The following is a 25452-nucleotide window of genomic DNA, read 5'->3' on the forward strand; positions in this document are numbered from 1 at the left end:
AAAGGGCAAGAAAATGACAGTTAGGTAGAAGGTACTTTATATAGACATGTGAAACAACATTAAGACAAAACTTACCAGCTGTGTGAAAAAACTGGCTTATTCAGCTTAAATAGTTTAAATTGGCCATTAAAAGAAAAAAATAATTTTTAGGCAGGTTTACAAAGTGGTGAAGGATTAAAAGGATAGGCAAAGAAAAACGAAGCAAATGAAAATAGGTAGAAAACAGGGGCTGTGATCTTATCAGAGAAGCACTCAGACCCAGAACACAAGACAAAGACCATTTAGTAATAATGGCTAAAGAGATAAGAGTTAGGAAAACCTATTTACCACACCACGTAATTACTTTTACGAAACAAATTACAGGAAACACAAGGAGAAACAGACAAACACAAATAGAAGACTTTAAAACATCTCCCTCAGAGCAGGATAGATACAGGCACATCACTAGTAAAAGCGACTGAAGATCTAAAACAATATAACAGGTACATTTTAGAGATTCCTATCAAATTCTGAGTCCCCCAAATAGCAATCACACCTTTTCAAGTGAAGAGGGGACAGGTCTGAATCTGTAATGCCACCAAGAAAAACTCCGATTAAAAAGTGAGAAGTGATACAGAGTACATTCTCTGTCTATAATGCAATAAAACGGGAAATAGATTTTAAAAATTAACATCTTTTTCGATCCAAATGGAGACAGGAAATGAAAGTACATAAATTCCTAAAAGTAACAATAATGAAAACAAGACATATAATCTATGATCAGTGCTTTAAGGAAGTTCCGCTATATTACTTACATCAATAAAAATGAAAACAAATTAAATAGACAACTCAAAAAGAGAAAAGTCAACAAAGAAAACCAAAAGAATGTAGAAGGAATCAGTAAACCTAAAGAAAGAACTTGAGATTCTTAGCTGGATTATTTTTTAGAATTTCATCATGAACTCAGATTCTGCTGGGGTAGTAAGCTGTATTTTCCTAGAAAACTGTCCATTTCATGTAGGTGTTTGAATTTATTTGTATACAGGTATACAAAATAGTTTATGATTTTTAAAAAATACTTCCTATGTTCTGGAGATTATGTCTCCATTTTTGTTTATCTGTGTATTTATGCTTTCTGTTTTGTTTTTTTTTAAGGTAAGCTACAGGGTGTTTTACTGATTTTTCAAATTATTTTTATGGACTGTGACATTAATACCAAACCTTGCAAAGATAGCACAGAAAAATCACAGACCAATCTCACTTTTGAATATTGATAGAAAAATCATAAAATAATTTAACACATAGAATCCAATTATATTAAAAACATACCACGACTAAGTCAAGTCTGTGCAAGTGTGGCTGAAGATCAGAATGAACTGGGTTTAATTCATGGGGATATAATTCATCATATTAATATACTTACAGTGAATACCCCTATGAGCACCTCCCACAGATGCCAAAACCCACCGGATAAAGTTCAACATACATCACTGATAGAAACACAAATAGAAATGCATAATCTCTTCCTTGGTATGATCACACACACAAACACACCTTATGGCAAAAAACAATCTTAATTGATAACCTTAATACTAGAGAGATCCCAGCTAGGTCTAAGACAAGAATGCCTTCCTTCTATTGATTTCTCCTATCAGCTAACGCTGTTCTGAAGATGGCAGCAAGGCAATTACGTTTAAGAGAAAGCAATTTGGAGCATAAGGGTTAGAGAAGATTTTTGAAAGTCTTTCTCCATTCAAAGAAAATAAAATTGTACACCTGGAAAACCCAAAAGGATCAAAGAAAAAACTACAAGAAAATATAGTAAAGTAATAAGACATAAAATTAAGACACTGAAATCAACAGCCTTTATTTATAAAAATGATGTCCAATTAAAAGAAAATGAAAGACAACATCTCATCTTCCTCCCACTCCATCCAAAACAAAAACCTAGCCATAAACTTTAACAAGAGGTTTAGACTTCTCAGTCGAAAAGTAAAATCCTCCTGCAAAAGAAGTAACTTGAACAAATGGAAATTCATCATCTTCTTGGATAGGGAAACTTGGCATCCTTCATTTAGACATTTCATGTAACTACAATAAAAAACACCATCTAATTTTTTCTCTGGAGTTAGACAAGCTGATTATACAGTTCATACTGAAAAACAAACTACTAATAGCAAGAATGGCCAGGGAAAACCTGGCCATTAAATATTAAATTTAAATATTAAAATACAGATTCTAAAATTTAAATATCATGGTACTGATGTATGAAGAAAACATAAACTGTTTTGTAATCCAAGAATGGAGAACACCTTTCCAATGACTGAAAAATCAAGAAGTAATTTCTTAAAAAGGGGCAACCGTATCTCCTGGCCAAAATAAAAATGCATGCATTCAAATAAGGCAAGAAAATTGAAAGCACATATATATAATATTGGAGGAAATATCTGTAATAATATCACACACACAAGAAGGGTTCAGTTCAGTCGCTCAGTCGTGTCCGACTCTCCGCGACCCCATGAATCACAGCACGCCAGGCCTCCCTGTCCATCACCAACTCCTGGAGTTCACTCAAACTCATGTCCACAGAGTCGGTGATGCCATCCAGCCATCTCATTCTCTGTCGTCCCCTTCTCCTCCCACCCCCAACCTTTCCTAGCATCAGAGTCTTTTCCAGTGAGTCAACTCGTCGCATGAGGTGGCCAAAGTATTGCAGTTTCAGCCTTAGCATCAGTCTTTCCAATGAACACCCAGGAAAGGGTAACAGCCCTCATTTAAAGAGTTCCTAAAACTGAGATGGGAGTTACTAACAACTGAAATGGACAAAATATATAAATGGACACAAGTCAAAAAAGACAGTTCAATGATAAAAATGCAGTGACACTTAAACATGAAACAAATGGACCTCAGCACACTCAGTTTTGTTCCTAACAAGAGACAGACGTCAGAATTCTAACGAGCTACCATTTCTTGCTTATAAGATGGGGCAGAAATCCCAGAGTTTGGCCACACCCTATGGAGGTGGCCATGGGCAAACAGCCTTTTCCAACACTGCTGCTGCTGCTAAGTCGCTTCAGTTGTGTCCGACTCTGTGCGACCCCATAGACAGCAGCCCACCAGGCTCCCACATCCCTGGGATTCTCCAGGCAAGAACACTGGAGTGGGTTGCCATTTCCTTCTCCAATGCATGAAAGTGAAAAGTGAAAGTAAAGTCGCTCAGTCGTGTCCGACTCTTAGCGACCTCATGGACTGCAGCCTACAAGGCTCCTCTGTCCATGGAATTTTCCAGGCAAGAGTACTGGAGTGGGTTGCCATTGCCTTCTCCTTCCAACACTGCTCAGTTCAGTTCAGTTCAGTTCAGTCGCTCAGTCGTGTCTGACTCTTTGCTAGAGGAATTCAAATGATATGATCACTATGGATGGAAACCTGGCCATATCCAACAAAATTACATATGGATTTATCTTGTGACCCAGTCATCCTGTTTTGAGGTAATCTATCCCAAAGTGAAGTTGACCAAAATATGAAACATACCCAAAGTCATTTATTGCAGCATTAACTGTAAAAGCAAAAGATTCAACACGACCCAAATGCCAATTAGTGGAAGACTAGCTGGATAAGTTTGGAACATCCACCAAATAGAGTGGTATGCAGCAGTAAAATGGGTGAGTAATTTTATACAGCACGGCTATCTCTAAAGTATATTAATGGGAAAAAAACCAAGGTGTGACATTGCGTTTTATGCATTTGCTATCTTTTATGTAAGGGTAGTGGGAGATGAACAGGTGTATGCATGTTTGTGCATATACATGTGCTTCTTCTCAAAAAGGAATAAGAGAAGAATAGAGCAAACTCAAGAAAAAATTTATAGTATCAAAAAATTAAGCACCGAAAAGGGCAAGAGCAAATCCCTAAAAACTCCACACAAGGGGAGATAAAAAAATATTACCCTATAAAAAGCAGATGACAAAATCACACAGAGCATAATTGCCAGAACTGATACTAAAGTGCACGACCTTTCATCGCATTTCCCTTGTGGCTTATACTCTTCTGTTACAAAGAACTGCAAAAAAAAGTCTTAAACTTCACGCCGATTACAGCGGTAGTACTGGTATAGAGAAGCCTGGCATGCTCCAGTCCATGGTGTTGCAAAGAGTCAGACACGACTGAGCGACTGAACTGAACTAGTATAGTTATTTTATTATAGGCACATTGTAAGATAAAGAAAATAAGTAATCATGTGAAACCCATTATGAAGATTTTCGAAAAGAAGCATTAGGAAAGAAAATGCAAGTCTAGAGTAAAGTAAGGAAAAAACTGCAATCTTACATTTGAATCAAAACTATTAGAATCATTTGTGCAATGTTTTCCCCTTCTTGAAAAAAAAAATGATTTTCCTCTGTCCTGGTGAAAGAACACTGAATACTCCAATCACCCACATGATGGTTTCTAAGTGTCCATTTCCTACCGAAAGGAAACAGCTCCCTGGAGAAATGGGTGAATCCAGATCTGCTAGGAATGGATGTCTCTCGAGCCCCTGAACTCACTGATTGACTTCAGGGATTCGAAAGTGTGGCAGTCAGACCTTAAGTACTTCCTGAGGTGATGAAAGGAAGTGCACCGCTCCACCATGAAAGGCTCTCGCCTCCAGGTCTAACCACCTGTTTTAACAAACGCAAGGGACAGGGGAGCAGGTTATCAGCAGAGCTAGATGAAGACAGTGTCGGACACACCATCCGATTCTGGCAACAAATTAATGACGAGACGGAGCAAGGAGGGAACCAACATGTTAACATCGAAGTCCTTGTCAGTTAGAAATGCATGCTGTAGTATTTTACAGGTAAAAATGATGTGCAAGCATTTTCTTTATATTCTGCTGCTGCTGCTAAGTCGCTTCAGTCATGTCCAACTGTGCGACCCCATAGACGGCAGCCCACCAGGCTCCGCCGTCCCTGGGATTCTCCAGACAAGAACACTGGAGTGGGTTGCCATTTCCCTCTCCAATGCTGGAAAGTGAAAAGTGAAAGTGAAGTCGCTCAGTCGTGTCCGACTCTTAAGTGACCCCATGGACTGCAGCCTACCAGGCTCCTCCATCCATGGGATTTTCCAGGCGAGAGTACTGGAGTGGGGTGCCATTGCCTCATCCACTTTATATTTTAGGGAAAAGAAAAAGAACAGGTGAAATACGGCCAGCAAATTTACTCACAAGTGATTGAAACTAACTGTATTCTTCTTTCACTATCAAGGGTGTGAAACATTTCAAAGGGGAAACGCACGCACGCGGCCGAGCCTTGACTGCATGCTATTCTGCCTGCAGGTGCCCATTCTCATCCCTATCTTGGTGGTTCTCCTGTCTGTGTTTTTGGTTGTGGCCCCCATCGTCACCACACCCGCGTGGGAGTATCTCTACTGTGTGTTGTTTATGCTGAGCGGCCTTGTAGTTTATTTCCTTTTTGTCCACCATAAGCTTGGATGGGCTCAGAAAATCTCAAGTAAGTATCAACCGGGGAACCGCTGTGCCATTAGTGAAGCAAGGCAAGCCCAACACCCTGCAGCCTCGTCTGTCCCGATGCTACTAGGACTTTCTTGTCACAGGGTCTCACACAGCTCACACATTTCATCTCCTCTTTGGGAGGACACGTGACCTGTTCCCCTCAGTGTGACACCCCTGGGGTCCACCTCTGGCCTCTATTATTTCCCAAGGACTTTGCTGCTTTCTTGAAAGAGCGCCTCTTGCCTCCAACCTCTTTACGCTGATCGAAGCCTAAAGCTGAGGGGTTGCTGTTGCTCTACTACAAAAATGAAAGAAAACGTTAATAACTATCAGAAAACCAGCCACACTTGCCTATGCCTCTGAAAACGGACTTGCATTTGATTATATTGACAGATCTAGCCAGGATAACTTACAACCTAAAGGCACCACCCAAATACGCCTTATTTCTCAGCTTTGAATGTTTAGCCAAGCTGTTCCAAACAAAAACTGTTAAGTTAGAATTAAGGAAGTAAAGAGAACGAACCATCTGTATTTCAAAGGAGATGCTGACTAAGTGACTTCAGACTACATATTCAGCCTTGGTCAGTGGTAGTTAAATATACACATATAACTGAATCATTCATATTTTTCCTATAAATGGTTTGGTGGCAGTAAAATATTTAGCAGGTTCCTAATGCTTTAATGGGAAATCACTTATCTCCAAAGAACCACCATAGCTTCCAGGATGGGTCTGCCTATCTCTACCTACCTGTGTCCCCCGAGCACAGGCTCCAACAGGAGACACATCACCAAGGAGTAATAGTATCCCTGCTCACCAATAAGTGGGGTGAAGCTGATTTTTAATGACGCTTTTCTAACTGCACTTCCCCTCCAGAGCCTCTCACCATGCACCTTCAGATGCTGATGGAAGTTGTCCCCCCAGAGGAAGCTCCAGAGTAACAAGCTCTGCCTCTTGTGCCAAATCCAAGCTGTGATGAACTTATTTTTGTAAGCAATATTTGTGGTTATTTCTTCCTGATGTTTTTCTTAAGGAAAAAAAACAAACATATTCACACGTGTATGATATTATTATTTTTAGCTATCCTTAATCCTCTGGGTGGGTGCTGGCTGAAATCAGCAGGCGAGGACATAACCCAGAGGAACGGTGGTGGTGGGAAGGACTAAATCAGAGCCAGTGCCACCACACAGTGACTCTAGCAAGGGGCACATCACAACTACTTCAATAAAGGGCGTTCTTTCAGCTCCATCATCAGAAAGGTACATATATACATACACACACATATAAAATTGATGAAACTTTGCTTTGATTGAAATAGAGTTTTAAAATACTCAGGTACGAATGCTTTACTACCTACCCCTGCTGCTGCTGCTGCTAAGTCGCTTCAGTCGTGTCCGACTCTGTGCGACCCCATAGACGGCAGCCCACCAGGCTCCCCCGTCCCTGGGATTCTCCAGGCAAGAACACTGGAGTGGGTTGCCATTACCTACCCCTACCCCTTCCTATATTTCACCTGGGATGCACGTGGCAGGTCCGTCCCAGGCTGGATGTCAAGGCCTGCAGGGCAAAGCTGACTGCCCAGGACCACCTGCAGCCTGTGTCCACAAGAAGCTCAGCATCACAGGTCCCCTGACAACCTTCACTGGTATTTTAGTCAAACCAGGAAGTATGGTGTATAAAATTCTATTGCATTTGGCACTCAGGAATATTCCTGACAAAATATGGTCTAAAAGAATGGAAAAAGTAACATTTCCGTGAAAACACTGACATTTTATTGATATATTGCAAAAGACTTTCACACCAAAACTAAGAAAATGAGCAGTTTTAGAAGCATACAAAGGTACTTTAACCATGCATTTCAGAAATTTTCCCAAAACATAAAATCAGGACATATTAATAGAAGAGAACGACAAAAAAAAAAGTGAGTAATTGTTTACATTTCACAAGCCAGTAGTCCTTGTGAAATTACAGAACCTAATTCAGAACTTCAAATAGTCGTAAATTTAAATGTCTGAAAAAAGAAACTGAAATTTGAACATGGAGCCATCCTCTGCCCAATACTATCACTCAGCTGTTAGTGAACCTCACGAGAGGATCAGTGTTACATCTTCTCTGAGAACAGGAAACCCCATTATTTTTACCTGGGCACACATCTGTGCAGCTCTATTGCTTGCTATTACTATGTGTTATTTTCCAAAAGAGACAGTACAATGGCACATACACTGCAGGTGGCCAACAACCTCAGGGGAAAAGCCAGTGCAGCTCAGGAGGCCTGGCCATGGACCCAAAGGCCTCCCTGGTGGGCGTGAAAGCTGTATTTACCGAAACATACATGGGATAAGAATGTTACAAGAGCTGCACAGAATCAGAACCTCTGCCAGCAAAGACACCATAACTTCCCGAAGAACTGGCCCAGTTTAGCCAGGAAAAAAGGACAATCACCCCCAGTACACCTCACGTGCCCATCGGACACTTGCCGGTCAACCACGGGCTCACAGCAGCAGCAAGGATGCAATCCTGGCAGCTGTCCAGGCTGGACACCACGTCCTCCCCACAGAGGGCAGCGGCAGGACTCCACCCAGCAGCACTCCAGGCCCCACAGCTGAGCAATGCCCACCGAGGAGCAGACCGTCTTATTTTATAGACGGGGAAACTGAGAGCAAGAGGACGGCTCACGCCTGCTCACGGGGCATGGCAGCTTGATGACAGTTTACCTCCTGTTCGGGTGGTGCTTCATACCTGGACATATACAATCGTGGGCACCTGTGCTTTCTGATGTGTAGAAAGGAATAAAGATTCTGGGGGCCGTCCTAACAGTCATGTTCTATCACGTTATTTTCCAATTCTAGGCAACGTTGCCAGACCCACACTGAAGCAGTGCACAGGGTGTAAATCTGCCAACGGCTCGCCTGTCTAACTTTCCAGTTAACGTGGAGAGCCAGGCCCTGGGCACTCCCACATTTAAATGCTCATGACAAATGCACATTTCCTGATGACCTCATGACTGTGGGTGCTGCAGCCTCGCCCCAGGATGAGGTCATGAATGTTTTCAGGGCTCACCATGTGCAAGTATTCTAAGCATTACCTCCAGGCACAAATCCTCTTCAGTTTCCACTGGAGAGAGACCTGTGTCCTGTTTGTCCTGGACACTGCAGGTTCTGAGGGTACTTCAGAAGCTTTACCTCCAGAAAGCCCTGGGTCAGGCTGCTGTTGCTCAGGCAAGCCCATTCTCACCCTTGGACTGTCTCTTTGAAAGATGTCAGCTTACCCTGGGTTGCTGCTGCTGCTGCTAAGTCACTTCAGTCGTGTCTGACTCTGTGCGACCCCATAGATGGTAGCCCACCAGGCTCCGCCGTCTCTGGGATTCTCCAGGCAAGAACACTGGAGTGGGCTGCCATTTCCTTCTCCAATGCATGAAAGTGAAAAGTGAAAGTGAAGTCACTCAGTCGTGTCCGACTCTTCGTGACCCATACCAGGCTCCTCCACCCATGGGATTTTCCAGGCAAGAGTGCTGGAGTGGGTTGCCATTGCCTTCTCCCTGGGTAACCAGCTATCAATATGTAAAGACTACTAGGAGCATTAGCACACACAGTTACGTTGAATGCCAACTAACTCATGGCTGAAAATGAAGTGAAGTGTTAGTTGCTCAGTCACGTCTGACTCTTTGCGACCCCATGGACTGTAGCCTGCCGGGATCCTCTGCCCATGGAACTGAGGCAGGAATACTGGAGTGGGTTGCCATCTCCTTCTCCAGGGGATCTTCCCGACCCAGGGATCAAACCCAGGTCTCCTGCACTGCAGGCAGATTCTTAACTATCTGAGCTACCAGGGAAGCCATTGGAAAGGTCTCTTAAGCAGTGCAGAGTATGAATTTTAAGAAATGTTGATTTATATGTGCAAGATCAGGTTTTAAGAATGTACCAAACATAGGTCTAGATGAAAAAACAACAACAGTGAACTCCAGGTGGCACAGTTCATGACCTGAATGCCTGGCTTGCATCGCTCAACCTGAGTGTCAAGGCGGGCTTCACACCAGGCTTCCAGCAGGACAGCCCAGCACTCACAGTCTCTGCTTCCAGCTTCCTTTCAGGGTCTCATCATCAACTCATTTTTCTATCAATTAAGAATTTCGCACCATCACTAATCGCAGTGCCGCAAGGTGGCACTTAGTAACGCTTGGTCCTTGAGGGAACAAAGGTCTCACAGCGGCTGCCCGTCTTCGCAGCTTCTGGTCACACGGCAATACCCACTTCTGTTCAGGAGCCTCTGGCCACGCTGCGGGTTTTCATTCCCATTCTCATTCACTCTCACTTTCATCTTCATTCGAACTTCCGTCACTGATCTCAACCAAGCCTGCCACGTTGCAGGACAGGTTTTTCGAATTTACAACTAAAAGAGGTAGATATTTTTAAAAATATGTTAATAATTATAGATTCATTAGCAAATCTTCTCCCACCCCCATTATTTTGGTCATTGCAGAAAAAGTCCCTTGGCTTCTAGCTCTATATTTTGTGACTCAAGTTTTCATTATTTTAAGCAAGAAACACGCAAGTAAAATTTGCCTGCTTATGGGTAAGTGATGGATAGGGAGGCCTGGCGTGCTGTGATTCATGGGGTCGCGGAGAGTCGGACACGACTGAGCGACTGAACTGAACTGAACTGATGGGTAAGTTATTTTCCTAGGAGAAATATTTGTAGAAGTGTTATAAGGAGGGATGTTTATAACCAAGAGTTGATACTTCCTCAAAGCAGAACATTTAGCACCAAGATCAACTACAAGGAGAAAAGTAACACCTAAGGGCTTTACAGTAATGGCCCATTTTTACAAAGGCTGCATTCCTGGAATCTGCTGAGTGACTGCGTCCACCCCCATGACGCTCAGGTCCTATGACTCTCCTGGGGAGTGGGGGCACCTCCTCTTACCTGTGGCGAAGTGGTTATCCTCCTTATCCTCATCACAGTCTTCCCAGTGATCAAAATCAAAAGCCACATTGGGATTCTGTTCAACATAACAATTTACATTACTTGAGAGAATAAAGCATACTCAGGGTGTTAAAACCAAGCATGGTTGACTTCTACTCACCCTCCGTTTGAGTAAGCCACACCAAGGCTCTCTCTGCTTTTTTGCAAGAGTGATTACAGGTTCGTCATATTTAATTATGCATTTGCAGTCATCTTTTATTATGCTGGCTTGCAGCTCCAAATCAGCCAAGTAAAATTTCTCTCCTACCCAGGCACTAGATTTACAAAAAGAAATAAAGTCAGCCTTTTAAAACATTAGCAATTATTTCTATTTTGTTTTATAAGCTATACATAAACGCACCTGAAAACGACTCTATCTCTAAAGTATTTGCATTTGCAGTCTTTCACATTCCTTATTTTTATCTTCAGTATGACCACATCCTCTTTTTGGAACCATTTTATTTGTGGGTGGAAGCTGGAAGAAAGGGAAGAGGATGATATACTCATCTCTGTGTATTTGCTAGGCAAGTAAGGAAAGCAGACCCCAACAACGAGCATACCTTTTTGGCGGCTCTGTAGTTTTGTTAATGGAAGCACCTCCAGTGTTTTCAGGTAAAGTTTCTGTACAAAAAGTCAAATTTTCCTATAGGTTATGTATATCTGACTCCATAATACTTATACATATATATTACAAATAACATGCATATACGACTCCATTATACATATACTATACATATTACACGCACCTTTGGTTGAGGAACTACTAAGTGTATGAGCACAGACTTCAGAGCAACCAAAGTATCCAGCGGCAAAGAACAATTTAAAAAAAGTAAAATGTACATCATTTAGTGCAACTAATAAAACACTAGATTAAGAAAAGAACTATTTACCTTGACCAGTATTATGATCAAACAATCGGGAATGTAAACTCTCTGATAAAGGACCACATGTAAGTGCTGGCCATGGGACACCACTGCTCCAATGACCCTGCCATCTCAACCTGCGAGGACCCCTACCAGCTTCCAGAACAGCAGTCAGTTCATGCAAGGACCACTGCATTTTGTAAATCAGTGCAATTGAAATTCTCAATCTAAAACATCTGAGGCTTTCAAAGACTTGAGCAAAAATGTTTATAAGGGGCTTTGTTAACAATAGTCAAAAACTGAAAACTGTCTTTCAACAGGCAAATGGGGAAAGAAATTGCAGTATATTCGTATCACAGAATGAAAGTGGAAGTCGCTCAGTTGTGTCCAACTCTCTGCGACCCCATGGAATATATGGTCCATGGAATTCTCCAGGCCAGAATACCGGAGTGGGTGGCCTTTCCCTTCTCTAGGGGATCTTCCGAACCCAGGTCTCCTGCATTGCAGGAAGATTCTTTAACAGTTGAGCCACAATGGAAACCCATATCATAGAATATGACTCAGCAATTACTGCTACTTACAATAATCTAGATGAATTTCACAGACAAAATGATGAATGAAAGAAGACACAAGAGTGTATACCATGTGCTTCCAGTTCAGCAACACTGATGGTATCTTAAGGAAGAACAGGGGCTCCGAGGCAGGGTTACAGACAGGAAGGGTACCTAAGGGAGACCACTGGGATTCTGGAAATGGCCAATAGCCTGACCTGGGTGGGGTAATGGACATGTACACACAGGAAAATTCTGTATGTTTAAGATCCGTGCACTTTTACTGGATAAGCATTATACCTCAAATAACAAAAAGGAAAAAAGTTACAGAAAAAAAAAATTGGAAGCTGAATTATCAGAAAGATAACATCAGTTTATATCACCTTCTAACTCATCTAACAGTGGAAAGCCTAAAGCATTAGTGATTTTAAATTACCCATCTTTTAAATGACCGACCGTGCTTGTGGTCTCCTGAGTTTGTCTTGGAGGCAGTTCCTCTCTCCGAGCCCTTATCCTCTTGCCATGAGCTTGGCAGACAAGCACTGTCTTCTCTGGAAGAAGGTATCCTGGGTGGAAGGAAGAGGCAGAGGGGAACCGTGAGATGAAGAGACAGGAAAACTCTGGCTCCCTACAGGGATTTCTAGCAAGAAGAGGGAGGCAGGCCAGCCACACACGGCTGAGAAGTGCCGCCTACAGCAATCAAACCTCATAGAACTTATGGCTCACTGACAGACGACAGGCAGGTTGGCCAGCTCTGGCCACTACTGATGTCAGGTGCTGAGTGGCTGCTCGACATACATCATCCAACAAGTGCAGGAACTCATTTGCCAAAATAGATCTTTTCAAATCACTTAACTCTGAGAATTGTATGCACTACTGCCCACCTCAAAAGAGCAGAAAGTAAAAGCCATCTCCTTTTCCTCTCCTGTCCCAGCTTCCTAGACACCCTCTTACCACTCTCGATCTATTGCTAGGAACATTCTTTGCAAGAAAAAGCAAATACTGCCCTCTGTATCTTTCCACCTAAAACACACACACATGTTTAAACACATGGGAACCTACTACACTACATTCACTTTTCTATCCCTTACTTTATTGTACTTAATAACTGGAGATGACACCATATCAGTATACAGAGGGCAATCTCATTCTTATACAAAATTGTTTTTCTTTCGGTTGTTTTAACAGGTAACCGCATACATGTGGTGCAGTATTTTAGAAACAGACAGAAAGGTTTACACAGTGAAAAGTCTCTCCCCGCCCTCTGTTCCCCAGGCACCAATTTCCTTTCTCAAGGGAGAAAACAGAAATCATTTCTTGTGCATCCTTTTTGAGTTAATTGAAGCCTAAAGGAGCAAACCTACATGAACACATGTACACACACCGCTGTGGGCAGGGAGTGTGCATGTGTGTCTCCAAGGGCACGTCTGACGGACACATACGAAGCCTGTGGCACGGAGGGCAGTGTCCCACAGTCCAGCTGCTCAGGCATGGACCCCCCTCTCAGGCTCTGTTCCCCTCCCCACTGTGCAGCCTGAGACCCTCCGCTGCCCACCTGCTTCTTCCACCTCGGCTCTGACCTCCCCGTCTTGGCCCTCGTTACTGGGGATCCGTTCCCTCCTCCTCGCACACTTACTCAAGTCGTGACTGTCCTCAAACACCAGCAAACTAGAGCCTCCCCTCCCCACTTTCCTGCACTCTAGGCTTATACCTTCAATAACCTGAAACTCAAGTCCAAAACCCACTCCGTGTCTCCTCCCCTCTGAGCTGGCTGCTCTCTGAGAAACATCCTTGAACAGCCAGCCCTGCCACGATCTTCTCAGTCCTGAGGACTCAGAATGACACAATATACACACTCCCCTGTGTCTGTCAACCTTTCAGGTACCCAGACTCTGTCCCCCGTTCCAATCTGCTGTAAGAATGGCGCCATGCTCCTCGATTCTGGTCCAGCAAATACACAGCTGCTTATTCATCTCCTGAAAAGGAGTCCCTTCCTGGGAGGCAGCTTCCTCTGTAGCTCTCGCGGCCTCTGCACTTCCCTCCATGTATGTTTATGACCATGGGTGTCCAACACTCCTGTATGATTGCAGAATCATTGGTGCCCAGGGCCTGAGCAGAGTGCCTGGTTCAGAGCCGGGGCTCAGCAGTAGTTGTAGGGATTCCTATAAGTGATCCACCTTTGTCTTGAGTAAACCTACTCAACTGCAGTGGCATCTTCAGTTTTAAAACAATATCTCAAAAGTAAGTATGGAGGACTTCTCTAGTGGCACAGTAGATGGGAGTCCACCTGCCAGTGCAGGGGACGTGGGTTTCAAACCTGGTCCAGAAGATTTCACAAGCTGCAGGGCGACTAAGCCTGTGTGCTGCAACTACTGAGCCTGTGCTCGAGAGCCCGCGTGCTGCAACTACTGAAACCCACATGCCTAAAGCCTGTGTTCCACAGCAAGAGCAGCCACCGCAGTGAGAAGCCCGCGCTATGTAACAACCAGAGAAAGCCCGAGCAGCGAAGAACACCCAGCACAGCAAAGAAAAAAAAAAAAGCAAGCATGGAACAATCTTTGTTTCCCAAAAGTGTATAGAAACCAAAACATATTCTAATCCCACAGGTTCCCAATTTTATTAAGATAGAAAACCCTGCAAACTTGACAGTTTTCATCTTTGCCACGTTCCCTGAAATTCCCCTACCCTGAGCAATCATTTAGGAACACGTCAAGGTCTCCCACGATCACAGCACTAAATCCGCCCGTCAGTTCTCAGTCCTTATTTCATGTGGCCTCAGGAGCCCCGTGCAGCTCACGGCTCCCTGCTCCGTGAAACTCCTTCACTGCCATCCTGGATGCTCCCCCTGACCCCAGCTGGCTCCAGGCTGCGCCTTCTCAGGTGCCCACTGCTGGCCACCTCTCAGCATTAGAGGCCCCTCAGCTGGCTCTCAACACCCCGCATCTGCTGACCACACCCTTGAGACCACACTCTCATACAGGTACATTCAGACACCGGCTACTTCTCCGACCTCCACACTACCATCCCAGTCTAAGCCACAGTCATCCTGTCCCGAATTCCGGGCACAGACTTCATCCCCTCCAGTCTCTTCTCAACACAGCAGCCCAGGGTACTCTGATTAATAAGTCTTTCCTCTGCTCAAAACTCTCTCACGGCTCCACTTCCTCCTCCGAGGAGCCTACTCCTTGCACTGGCCACAGGGTCCAACAAAATCTGACTCCGGTACCACTGCACCCTTTACACCTAGACTTTCCCCTTGTTTACTCCTCTGATCACTGTACCTCCCTCTCTGTTCCTGGAACCAAGGAACAACCAAGCCTTCTCCTGCCCAGGACTCAGCTCTAGTGTCTTGGCTCACCATCTCAGACCCCGAACCACCTTCCCTGCCCTTCTGCATTAATCTGCTCCATCTCACATACCACCATCTGATCCCCTATGTATCTCTGGAACATCTTCATCGTCTTTCTCTCCCCATTAAAATGTGAGTCCTTCATCTGTTTAGTTCACTACTGCATGCCTAGCAGAAACTCAATAAATGTTTGTAGAATAAATGAATGAATTTTAAAATGTCAACTTTCCTACTGGCAACGTCAATTAAGAGTATTTATCCGTTAATCAGGTCAACTGAAACAAAGTTAGACTGAAGAAATATTCCAGCATCCAAAGCAAAATGGTGAACTAGGAAGCTCCAAGTTCCTATTTCCCTATAGATAACACTAAAAGAACTTCCTGATCCCCCAGCTCCACCCCTGAAGCCAGAGAGGGCAGAGCCGACTTTGTGCATTATTTGTGTAGTCCTTTCTAAGCTGTCTGGAGCCAAGACAAGACACTCGCTCAGAAAAGCCCTAAGATGACCCTAAGCTTTCACCTCAGGCTGATTTCTAGGCCAGAATGTGGAGAAAACAGGAAGCTTGTGCATTGCTGGTGGGAACGTAACACTGAGCTGTTGTGGAAACAGTCTGTCAGTTTAAAAAATTAAACACAGAACTGCCATACGATCCAGAAATTCCAGAAGACCTGAAAGTAGGAACTTAGATATCTGCGCACCAGTGATCACAGCAGCACTATTTACAACAGCCAAATACCCACTACAGACAGATGAATGGATGACAAAATGTAGTGCCACCAGGGAAGTCCAATACAGCCAAACAGTGGAATATTTTTCAGCCTTAAAAAGGACAAAATTTTGATGTCTGCTATAACATGGATAAACCTTGAAAACATTATGCTAAGCGAAATAAGCCAGACAGAAAGACAAATATTGTATGATTCCATTTGTATGAGGTACCCAGGATAGGTAAATTAATGGAAACAAAGTATAAAGGAGGTTTCCAGGGGCTGAGGAAACAGAAAAAAAGGGAGTTATGGTTTAATAGGCACAGGGTGTCTGGCTGGGATGTTGAAAACTTCTACAAATGGACTGTGGTGACCGTTACACAACAATGTGAATGTACGTACTGCCACTGCATTGCATACTTAATATTAGTCAGAGAAAAACATCGTATATTAACACATATATGCGGAATCTTATAAAAATGGGGCAGATAAACAAACCTATGTGCAAAGCAGAAATAGAGACACAAACACAGAGGAAAAACATACGGTCACCAAACGGTGGAAGGGGGTGGGATGAATTGGGAGATGGGGACTGACATACATACACTGCTTTGTATAAAACAGGTAACTAACGAGAACCTGCTGTACAGCACAGGGAACTCTGCTCAGTGCTTTGTGGTAACCTAAATGGGAAAGAAATTAAAAAAAGAGGCAATATGTGTATACACATGGCTGACTCACTTTGCTGTAGAGCAGAAACTAACGGAAGATTGTAAAGCAACAACACGCCAATAACATTTTTGAAAAATAGTTACAGTGACAGATTTTATGTGTATTTTACCACACTTCAAAAAGAACAAAAGTGAGAAATTGTTACGTATATTTTAACACCATTAAAATGCAATTTAAGAAATTACCAATAATTTTGCTAGCCGTGATAAAAGCACTTTAGTCAAGCTTTTAAAAGCTTCCACATCCTCACCAACACTTGGTATTTCCTTTCTCTCATTTCCCATGGCTATGAAATGCTACTGCTCCACTGCGGTTTTAATTTGCATTTCCCTGATGAGTAATGAGCCTGAGGATCCTTTCACATATCAATTACTGAACAGCTCATTAATGAACTGGACATTGTGAAGTGTCTGTTCACATCTTTTGTCCCGTTTTCTACTAGGTGTCTGCTGTTTCTGACTGAAAGGAGCTCTTGATGCAAGTCCTTTTGGTGGACACACATGCTGAGTCCAATCCTCCCGTCTTAGGGGCTGCCAGTACACTCTCTCAGAGACTTCAGAAGTCTCTCTCATATCTTGCTGTGGACATGAAAACTGGTACAACCCATCTGGAAAACTGTTGAGCAGTTTCCATTCCATTCCGTCAAAAATACATTCGTTAGTGAACCAAAGCGCATGACGAAGAAATGTTTAAAGTGCCACCTGAAGTGGCCCAGACCTGGAAATTCCTCCCACCAACAGAATGGGGAAATAAATCACACCGTGTTCCTACAGTGGAACACGACACAGCAGTGAGAATCCATGGTCTACGGCTGCACGCACAACATGAATGAATTCCACAATAACAGTTAAAGATGCCAGGAAACACAGGAGACACACTGCATGGCTCCATTCAAAGAACGAGCCAGGAAGAGTCATCCACGGTGTTTTGTGTCTGGAAGGCGGCTGCCCTTGGGGAGAACCAGGAGGCAGCTCTGAGTGGCACCCTGTTTCTGATCTGGGCTAGTTTCCGTGCTCAGAAAACCCATTAAGCCATACTTGCTATGTGTTTACCTTTCTGGATGTGTGCTGTCAATAAAAAGCTAACAAAAGTTCACTCTGTAAGTGATATGGTGAAAGCCTAAGCGATAAGTGATATTTGGAATTTGTTTTATAATAGTCAGGCAAAAAAAGGTGTGGGCTGGAGTGTGAATAAAATAAGACTCCCCAGATGTTGGTAATTACTGAGTGACAGGAACACAGAGACTCACTGACTGCTCTACTTTCAACAAAAATGTTCATACTACTTGTGAGTTCTGTTTCCACAAAACAGCTCTTCCAAAGGGGGACAAAAATCCACTTACAGCGTCTGGTTCAGGCTTTCTTCAAAAGATGGCATTTTAGCTCCTTTGTATAATTTCTTCAGTTGTTCTACATGTTCTGAGTTATCAATGCCCATTCCCATCGACAAAATTTCAGCTCGAACATTATAATCAATGACAGAAGTTTTCAAGTTTGAAAGTTTTGTAATGTGCACCTTGAATAAAAGAAAAAATACAAGGTTTACAAGAACCACACTTACAACTTTAGATGAATCACAAACATTCTCTCATGGCCTCCCTATCTCACTGTGCAGTGTTCAATGCACCAGGGCACATGCCACCATGTGCAAGGGTCTCCTCATCAGAGTCTTCCAGAACTCAGCCGCGTACTAGGGAAATATGATCAGGTGTGGAGCAGGGGCCAAGATCAAGTCCTGGGGTAGAACCCCAGACAGGACCGATCCATGATGCTGTAGCCACACACATAACTCTGAGATCTTCCTGATTTTCCCTCTCGGACTCTCACCTCTCCTAACAAAAAGGCTCAGGCTCCCAGAGGCCCGGAAAGGGCCTATGCCAAGGCTCTAGATCCTGTATCTTGGACAGTTTCCTCCATTTGTTTTTTTTATGCAACCAAAATATTCTCATTCATTTCCATTTACACAAATTAAGTGAAACATGGAAATCTGCAATTGTCTGATTCTTGTTGGTGGGAGGTGTGGCCCTAGGACTCTCCTGGGTTGGGGGAGCAGACCAGGCTAGCAAGGCAGGTGTACCTCCCCAGGGACCAGGAATTGTGAATGCTTTTCCATCCAGGAACAGGGAAGAACCTTTCTCCTCTCAGGCTGGGGACCACGCTGCTGTGGGGGAAGAAGGCAGTGGGGTATGTCTGTTTCCCCTCCAAGGTGCCACTGACATGGTTACACTTTGGAGCTGAGGAAGCGTATTTGCCACATGGGTTTTTTCTTTTTGCTTCTTTCTCTTGGCTGTAGTTCTAAAAAAATCCTTGCTTACTAATAAAGTTTCCATTTTATTTCTATAATAAAGAACCACCACAATATTATTATGACATCAACTAAGAACCGCACTACCTCCGATCTCTTCACCTGCCTACACTGGTGGTCTCTACCTTCCCTTCCAAAAATCATTTTCTCCTCTTCCTTGTAAATCTTATACCCAAACTCATCTTTTTCAGTGTTAAGGCTTTTTCACTCTTAGGGGAAAAAAAAACCTTTTAACAAAACAGCTTTTATGAACTGAATTCCTTTAAACTTTATAATCATAATAATTAAGATTTAAGTCTAATAGAGCAAAACTCTGAAGTGAAAAGTAGAGTCCCAGGGGTGCAAGCAGAGTAGAGACACTGCTGGCCTGAGAGTGGATCTCAGAGGGGACGCCCGAGGCCCTGGCCTCACCTTCTGTCTCGCTGCCCACCCCCACAGCAGCTCCACAGGGCAGCTGTCTGTTTATGCATGGAACCCCAGAACCCTGTACAGGTCCCGGCACACAGGAGGTGTTCAATAAATATTTGGTGAATGGATGAGGTAGAAACCATGAACACAATAAAACCTGTCTTGGAAAGCCCGAGGACAGAATCCTCCACACTGCTGACCACTTTTAAGATCATTCACAACTAGACCCGCACACAGCTGTGCTCCTGCAGGGCAGGGACTGCCCCAGGGTTCCCCATCCTGGGGAGTGGGCAGAGGGCTGTGAGAGGAGACTAATGGTATACAACTGATGCCTGGAAAAGAACTGTAAACGGCAGAGACTGTCGCATGCACTGACAACAGTTTCATGACTTTTCTCTTGGCTGTACGTGTGAGCACATGCGATTTATACACACATGCCTGTGAGTGCTGGGTTACAACATAAAAGATTCCCTTAAACCATAAAACCCATGACCACACATTCATGACCCAAATAACACGAGACAAGCTCTCCTTCACACACAGCCCTTATCAAATAAGCCTCCATTTATGTAAGGCAAAGAGTTATTTAAGCAACAGGTTAGAATAATTTGGATAATTTCAGGGGCCTGGAAGATCCCATGGCAGGCTACAGTCCATGGGGTCACAAAGAGTCGGACATGACTCAGGGACTGAGCACATTCAAACACATGTTTCTTTTCAAGAAAACTGCATTCTTACCATTGGATCAATCCAAACTGTATTTCCTAAAGCCAGTATCACTTTTGCATCATGCAGTTTTCCAATAATTTTATGATGAATGTACCTAGTAACCTGAAAAAAAAAATACACATAAGTAAATTCATCTGAAGTTTTAAGGAACTACTTAATTCTGTATGTGCTCAGTAGTTTCAGAAGAAGTTTTTCTGCACCTTTCACTTGAGCCTCACGACCACCCCACGAAGCAGGTTATGGAGGCCATGATGCCCTGACACCAACAAGGGTGACCACCAGCGGAGAAGGACGAGGACAGGCGCCAAGTCCCAAGCACACAGTATTCCTGCTGCTCCCTAGGAGGAGGCCACACGCTGGGGCTGCTCACGCCAGCGACGCTGGGGTTTGGGGGCCCTGGTCTCCACTACCAGTGGGACTCTCTCTCACTCTCATTTAACTTCTAAAGAGATAAACACCCATCATTTAAAGACAGGCTGACAGCTGACAGAGCAATGAGCGCAAACACGCGGTGTGGGGAGTCCACGGCATGGACCTGCACTCAGGATGCAGCGTGCATCCGTCCTCACTTAGTGCCACTGTCTATAACCCTAACCTTTTCCTTTGCCAGCTACAGTGGCTTCTTTCATATCCTATTAATCAGACTGGATGAAAAGTAAGCTTCCTCTGAAGAATTAAAAGCCTTGTTATGAACAGGAATCACCGCTCGGGTGATAAGCAAGACTGTCCACCTGGCCTCTCCGCCTACCTGGGACAGCCGTGTGCTCCGTGTCCTGGCACAGGTGGGCTTCTTCGCCTTCAGTGCCTTATCCGGTCTAGTTGGTGACATCCTAGTTACCTGTTCTGAAGGACCCAGAGGAAACGTCCCTTCCTTTGGAAGCTTTTCTGGACTCTCTCCTTACTTGCCCATCTTCCCAACTCCAGTGGAATTACCTGGTCCCTCCAGAGAGGTAACAGGGGTATCCACTCTTGTAGCTACTTGTACTGTTTATCCTCTTTAACAGACAGTCAGTTTATTTTTAGCACAGTGCATATTTTACACCAGCTCTAAGTCTGGAAGCACTATCGATAATGATGGCCAATCATGTCTGGCTCCCCTCTGCGGGTTCAGAGCTACGTTCAGAGCACGGCGCTGGGAAGCGCATCCCTGCCCAGAAACACGAAGCATTTCACCCAGACCCAGCACTCCAAATTCAAATGCACCTCAACTCCATGTTTATTCTGCGTTCAATATATTCTAGAAGTCAACAAATACAAAAAGCCCAAATAACCCACCTTTGGATTCCATTCAGTTTCATTGTCTGCGGGTTTCACTCTACAAACGATAAACTCCACAGCTTGGGGGGGCAGTGTGTGGAAACTTTCTGGGAGGTGCAGCAACTGGTCTCTTGTGACGAGTCCAGTCCTGCCTTCATCTATGAATTTCACAAGGACATTATCCAGGGCCCACGTGTCCTCCTTCTGGCTCATCTCCAACACCTGAACCCTGCAGAACAACAGTGGCCTCAGACTAACACAGAGACCCGGAGGGGAATTAATGTCGTCTCAACTTACTTGCTAAAAGCAAACCACACAGAAGTTTCCCCTAAACTGCCTGGCTTAACTCCGTACTAGAAATAAAACAGCCAGGGTCAGCAAGAGCACTTAGCCATGATTTATTTGTTTAATTCAAGTAGGAGGGCTTCCCTAGTAGCTCAGATGGTAAAGAATCAGCCTGCAGTGCAGGAGACCTGGATTTGATATCTGGTTCAGGAAGATCCCCTGTTGAAGGAAATGGCTACCCATACCAGTGTTCTTGCCTGGAGAATCCCATGGACAGAGGAGCCTGGCGGACTACAGTCCATGGGGTCACAAAGAGTCAGACACGACTGAGCGACTGACACTTTCACTTCACACCTATGTATAAAAGATAGTGTAGCATTCTGAAATGAGGAAATTCCTTTATCTGACAAGTTAAATGTTCCAAGGCTCTCGATCTGGGCTATCATCAAGAGAGGACGGGGTGGCATTCAGCGGACATGGGAGCACACACCATGTGCGGCAGGATGGCATGCTGACTGCGCTTCCTGAGCTGACCTTAGATAACTTACATACCCTTGCCAGGGCCCAGTATACACACACAGTAAAAGTCATTCAGTTGTGTCCGACTCTTTGTGACCCCATGGACTACACAGTCCATGAAATTCTCCAGGCCAGAATACTGGAGTGGGTAAGCCTTTCCCTTCTCCAGGGATCTTCCCATCCCAGGGATCGAACCCAGGTCTCCTGCATTGCAGGCAGATTCTTTACCAGCTGAGCCACCAGGGAAGCCCAAGAATACTGGAGTGGGTAGCCTATCCCTTCTCCAGCAGATCTTCCTGACCCAGGAATTGAACCAGGGTGTCCTGCATTGCAGGTGGATTCTTTCCCAGCTGAGCTACCAGGGAAGCCTAGGACTCAGTCCGCTTATCTGTAAAATGAGAAGTGTGCTCATTTTATGGGAATTTGTAAGAATTCCATGAGTTAAAGATGCACGTGTGTGCAGGACAGTGACAACTCCATGACGGTCACACATAACTGCCACACTGTCATCCATGCTCTGTGCGCAGCAGTCCCATGGCCGACGAGCTGGGGAGTAGAGCTGAGCTGGGCATGTGGGCACACAACCCTGCCACCACTTTCCTGGGAGGCAGCCAGGCTCAGTATATGCACACCGGTCAGATGGACAGAGATGAAAATAGGGATTCAATACCATTTAACATTACCTTATGCTTCACAACTTGTAGAGATGAAAGAGAGACATTTTACCTGTGAAAAACTGATTTTTCTGCTAACCCATATAATCCAAATTTCTCCATCTTTTCAACAGTTGCTTTATTACTGGAGTCTTCAAAATACTCTTTCATCTCAGCATTAAGAGCTGCACAAAGATCCTCATGTTTATCAACTATACGACCAAAGTAATTTGTTGCATTCAAAACATAAAAGGGTATTATCTGAAATATAAACAGTAAAGTGAAAGTTGCTCAGTCGTGTTCGACTCTTTGCAACCCCATGGACTATATATATATAGTCCATGGAATTCTCCAGGCCAGAATACTGGAGTGGGTAGCCTTTTTCTTCTCCAGGGGATCTTCCCAACCCAGGGATCAAACCCAGGTCTCCTGCATTGCAGGCGGATTCTTTACCAGCTGAGTCACAAGGGAAGCCCATAAACAGTAAACATATCCAAAAAACAAACTCATTAGATGTTGGTAGGAATGCAATAAGGTACAGTCACTTTAGAAAGTTTTGCAGTTTCTTACAAAGCAAAATGGTCTTACTATATATAATCACAGGTAAGTCACACTCCTTTGTATATACCCAAGTAACTTCTGCCTACACAAAAATCAGCACTTGAGTATTAATCATAGCTTTATTCATAATTGCCAAAAACTGGAAGCAGCCAAGATGTCCTTCAGTGGGTGAATGGATAAACTGTAGCACACTCAGCAATAAAAATGACCTAGTAAGCCATAAAAAGGCAAGGAGGAATCTTAAATGCAAACTGCTGAATGAAAAGTGAGTTCAAAAAGCTACACAGTCTATGACAGCAACTACATGACATTTTGAAAAGGGGACAACTACACAGACAGTAAAAAGACAGGTGACTGCTAGGAATTCTGGGGAAGGGTGGGTAGAGCACCGGGGATTTTCAGGGCAGTGAAAGCCCTTTGTGTGATACTGTGATGGTTACATGTGTCACCATACATTTGCAAAGTCTACAGAAGGAACACTGCAGCAAGGAGTGAACCTTAAAGTATAGGTTTCAGTTAATAATAATGTGTCAGTATTGGCTCATCAATGTCACACATGTACCACATAATGAAAAACAGTAACAATAGGGGAAACTGGTGGGGTCGGGGTAGGAGGGAAAGAAAGGGGAATTCTGTATTTTCTGCTCAGCTCTTCTATAAAACTAAAACTGCTTGAAAAATTAAAATATATTAATTAAAATAACAACAACAAAAGAGCAGATGCATAAAAACCACCCACCACAAGAGCTGCAAGGTATCCCTGTCCGGGCAGGAAGCAGCATTGGGAGGCACGAGCGTGCCTGAAGGAGGGAGACCAGGAAGACCCCACAGGAGGCGGCAGGCCATCCCTAAGAGCCCCCTGGGCCTGGGCGACGAGGGCAGCTGACACTACACGTTTCCACGCACTCTGACAGCGGGGAAGGCTGGGCCCCATGAGATTTCCACACTGTCCACCCAGGGACAAGAGAGATGAAGGAGAGAGGCCAGACACACCTCGGGGGAGGGACACAGAGCCAGGGCATTTAAAAAATCTCAGAAACTGTGTTCTCATTTTTTTTTTTTTTAACAAGACACGGAAACAACAGAAATGAAAACTCTGTGAAATTATAGAATCCTGACCCACATCACCTCCTTAAATTCAGAGGAAAGGAATTTTACCAAAAAATGAACAACAGCAAAGTATCAAGGTCTAATTCCATATTAAGTTATAAAATAAAAAAGAGAATAAGCAGCAGAATAAGTTGCTAGACACAATCAAAGCCACTAGGAATGTATATCCACACAACAGATGAAAACTGTAACCTCCGCTTTCAAAACAAGCTGCCTTTCAACTTGCTAATTAAGAAATTAATTAAGAAAAGTGATATATGATATAAAACAACAACATAAATCAGAATTTTAAACTGCAGAAATGAAGTGACAGAACTTGGGAAATAATTAGAAATTAAAGAAAAAAATCATTTCAGCAATAAAAACTGTACTGGGGTTGAATGGAGATTCACCCCACCTGCCCAATCTGCTCCAGAGAAAACTGTCTGTGCTAGCTCCAAGGATTTGTGACTGTGACCTCATTGGGAAAAAAGGTCTTTGCAGATGTAATTAAGCATCTCTAGGTGAGGAGATTACTGTGGATTATCTCGCTGGGCCCTTCATCTACCGACAAGTGTGCTTTGTAAGGGGCACAGAGAGAGAGGTGAAAGCGATGGGGTGGTGAAGGCAGAGGTGGAGGGAGGCAGTACGAGCTGAGCCGAGCCGAGGAGCACTTGGAGTCAACAGAAGCTGTGAGAGGCAGGGAGAGGACGGTCCTCCCGAGCCTTCAGAGGGAGCACAGCCCCTGCTGGCACCGCGATCTTAGACTCTGGCTTCCAGGATGGGGACAATTAACTTGTGTACAACAGCCCCAGGAAACAAATACAGCACAGCCACACAAGAAGGGAGCACAAGTATGAACGAACCTAACAGATACACCTCAGGGGAAAGGGAAGGTGAGAAGAGAGTGCTCAAACTCAAAAAGAAGCAAAGCAATAAAACAGAGTCACAGGAAAGCGACAACTCAACTCAGTAATTCTACTTGCATCTCAGAATATCCCCAAAGGAACAGTCA

The 25452-nt window shown here is 44.0% G+C and overlaps 2 protein-coding genes across 4 annotated transcripts in view; one reads left to right on the forward strand and one right to left on the reverse strand.

The window, feature by feature from the left end:
* SLC7A9 (solute carrier family 7 member 9) overlaps positions 1–6409 on the forward strand; it is a 28149-nt gene extending 21740 nt beyond the window's left edge. Inside the window, exons 11-12 of the mRNA XM_055411102.2 lie at positions 5294–5468; positions 6345–6409. Of these exons, the coding sequence (XP_055267077.1) occupies positions 5294–5468; positions 6345–6409 (240 nt within the window). The remainder of the gene's footprint in view (positions 1–5293; positions 5469–6344) is intronic.
* An 814-nt stretch (positions 6410–7223) lies between these two features.
* The window catches only part of TDRD12 (tudor domain containing 12), a 77890-nt gene continuing 59661 nt past the window's right edge, over positions 7224–25452 (reverse strand). For all 3 annotated transcript variants that reach the window (XM_055412339.2, XM_088830012.1, XM_055412338.2), the window contains 10 exons: positions 22861–23048; positions 21349–21559; positions 20083–20175; positions 17975–18147; positions 12301–12410; positions 10991–11051; positions 10792–10905; positions 10552–10705; positions 10392–10467; positions 7224–9857 (listed from right to left, as the gene is read on the reverse strand). In XM_055412339.2, the coding sequence (XP_055268314.2) occupies positions 9766–9857; positions 10392–10467; positions 10552–10705; positions 10792–10905; positions 10991–11051; positions 12301–12410; positions 17975–18147; positions 20083–20175; positions 21349–21559; positions 22861–23048 (1272 nt within the window). In that variant the 3' untranslated portion in view covers positions 7224–9765. The remainder of the gene's footprint in view (positions 9858–10391; positions 10468–10551; positions 10706–10791; positions 10906–10990; positions 11052–12300; positions 12411–17974; positions 18148–20082; positions 20176–21348; positions 21560–22860; positions 23049–25452) is intronic.

This window comes from Moschus berezovskii, chromosome 22 (genome assembly GCF_049115385.1).
Source record: "Moschus berezovskii isolate FMDL1 chromosome 22, NW_MosBer_1.0, whole genome shotgun sequence".
In the NCBI taxonomy this organism is placed as follows: domain Eukaryota; kingdom Metazoa; phylum Chordata; class Mammalia; order Artiodactyla; family Moschidae; genus Moschus; species Moschus berezovskii.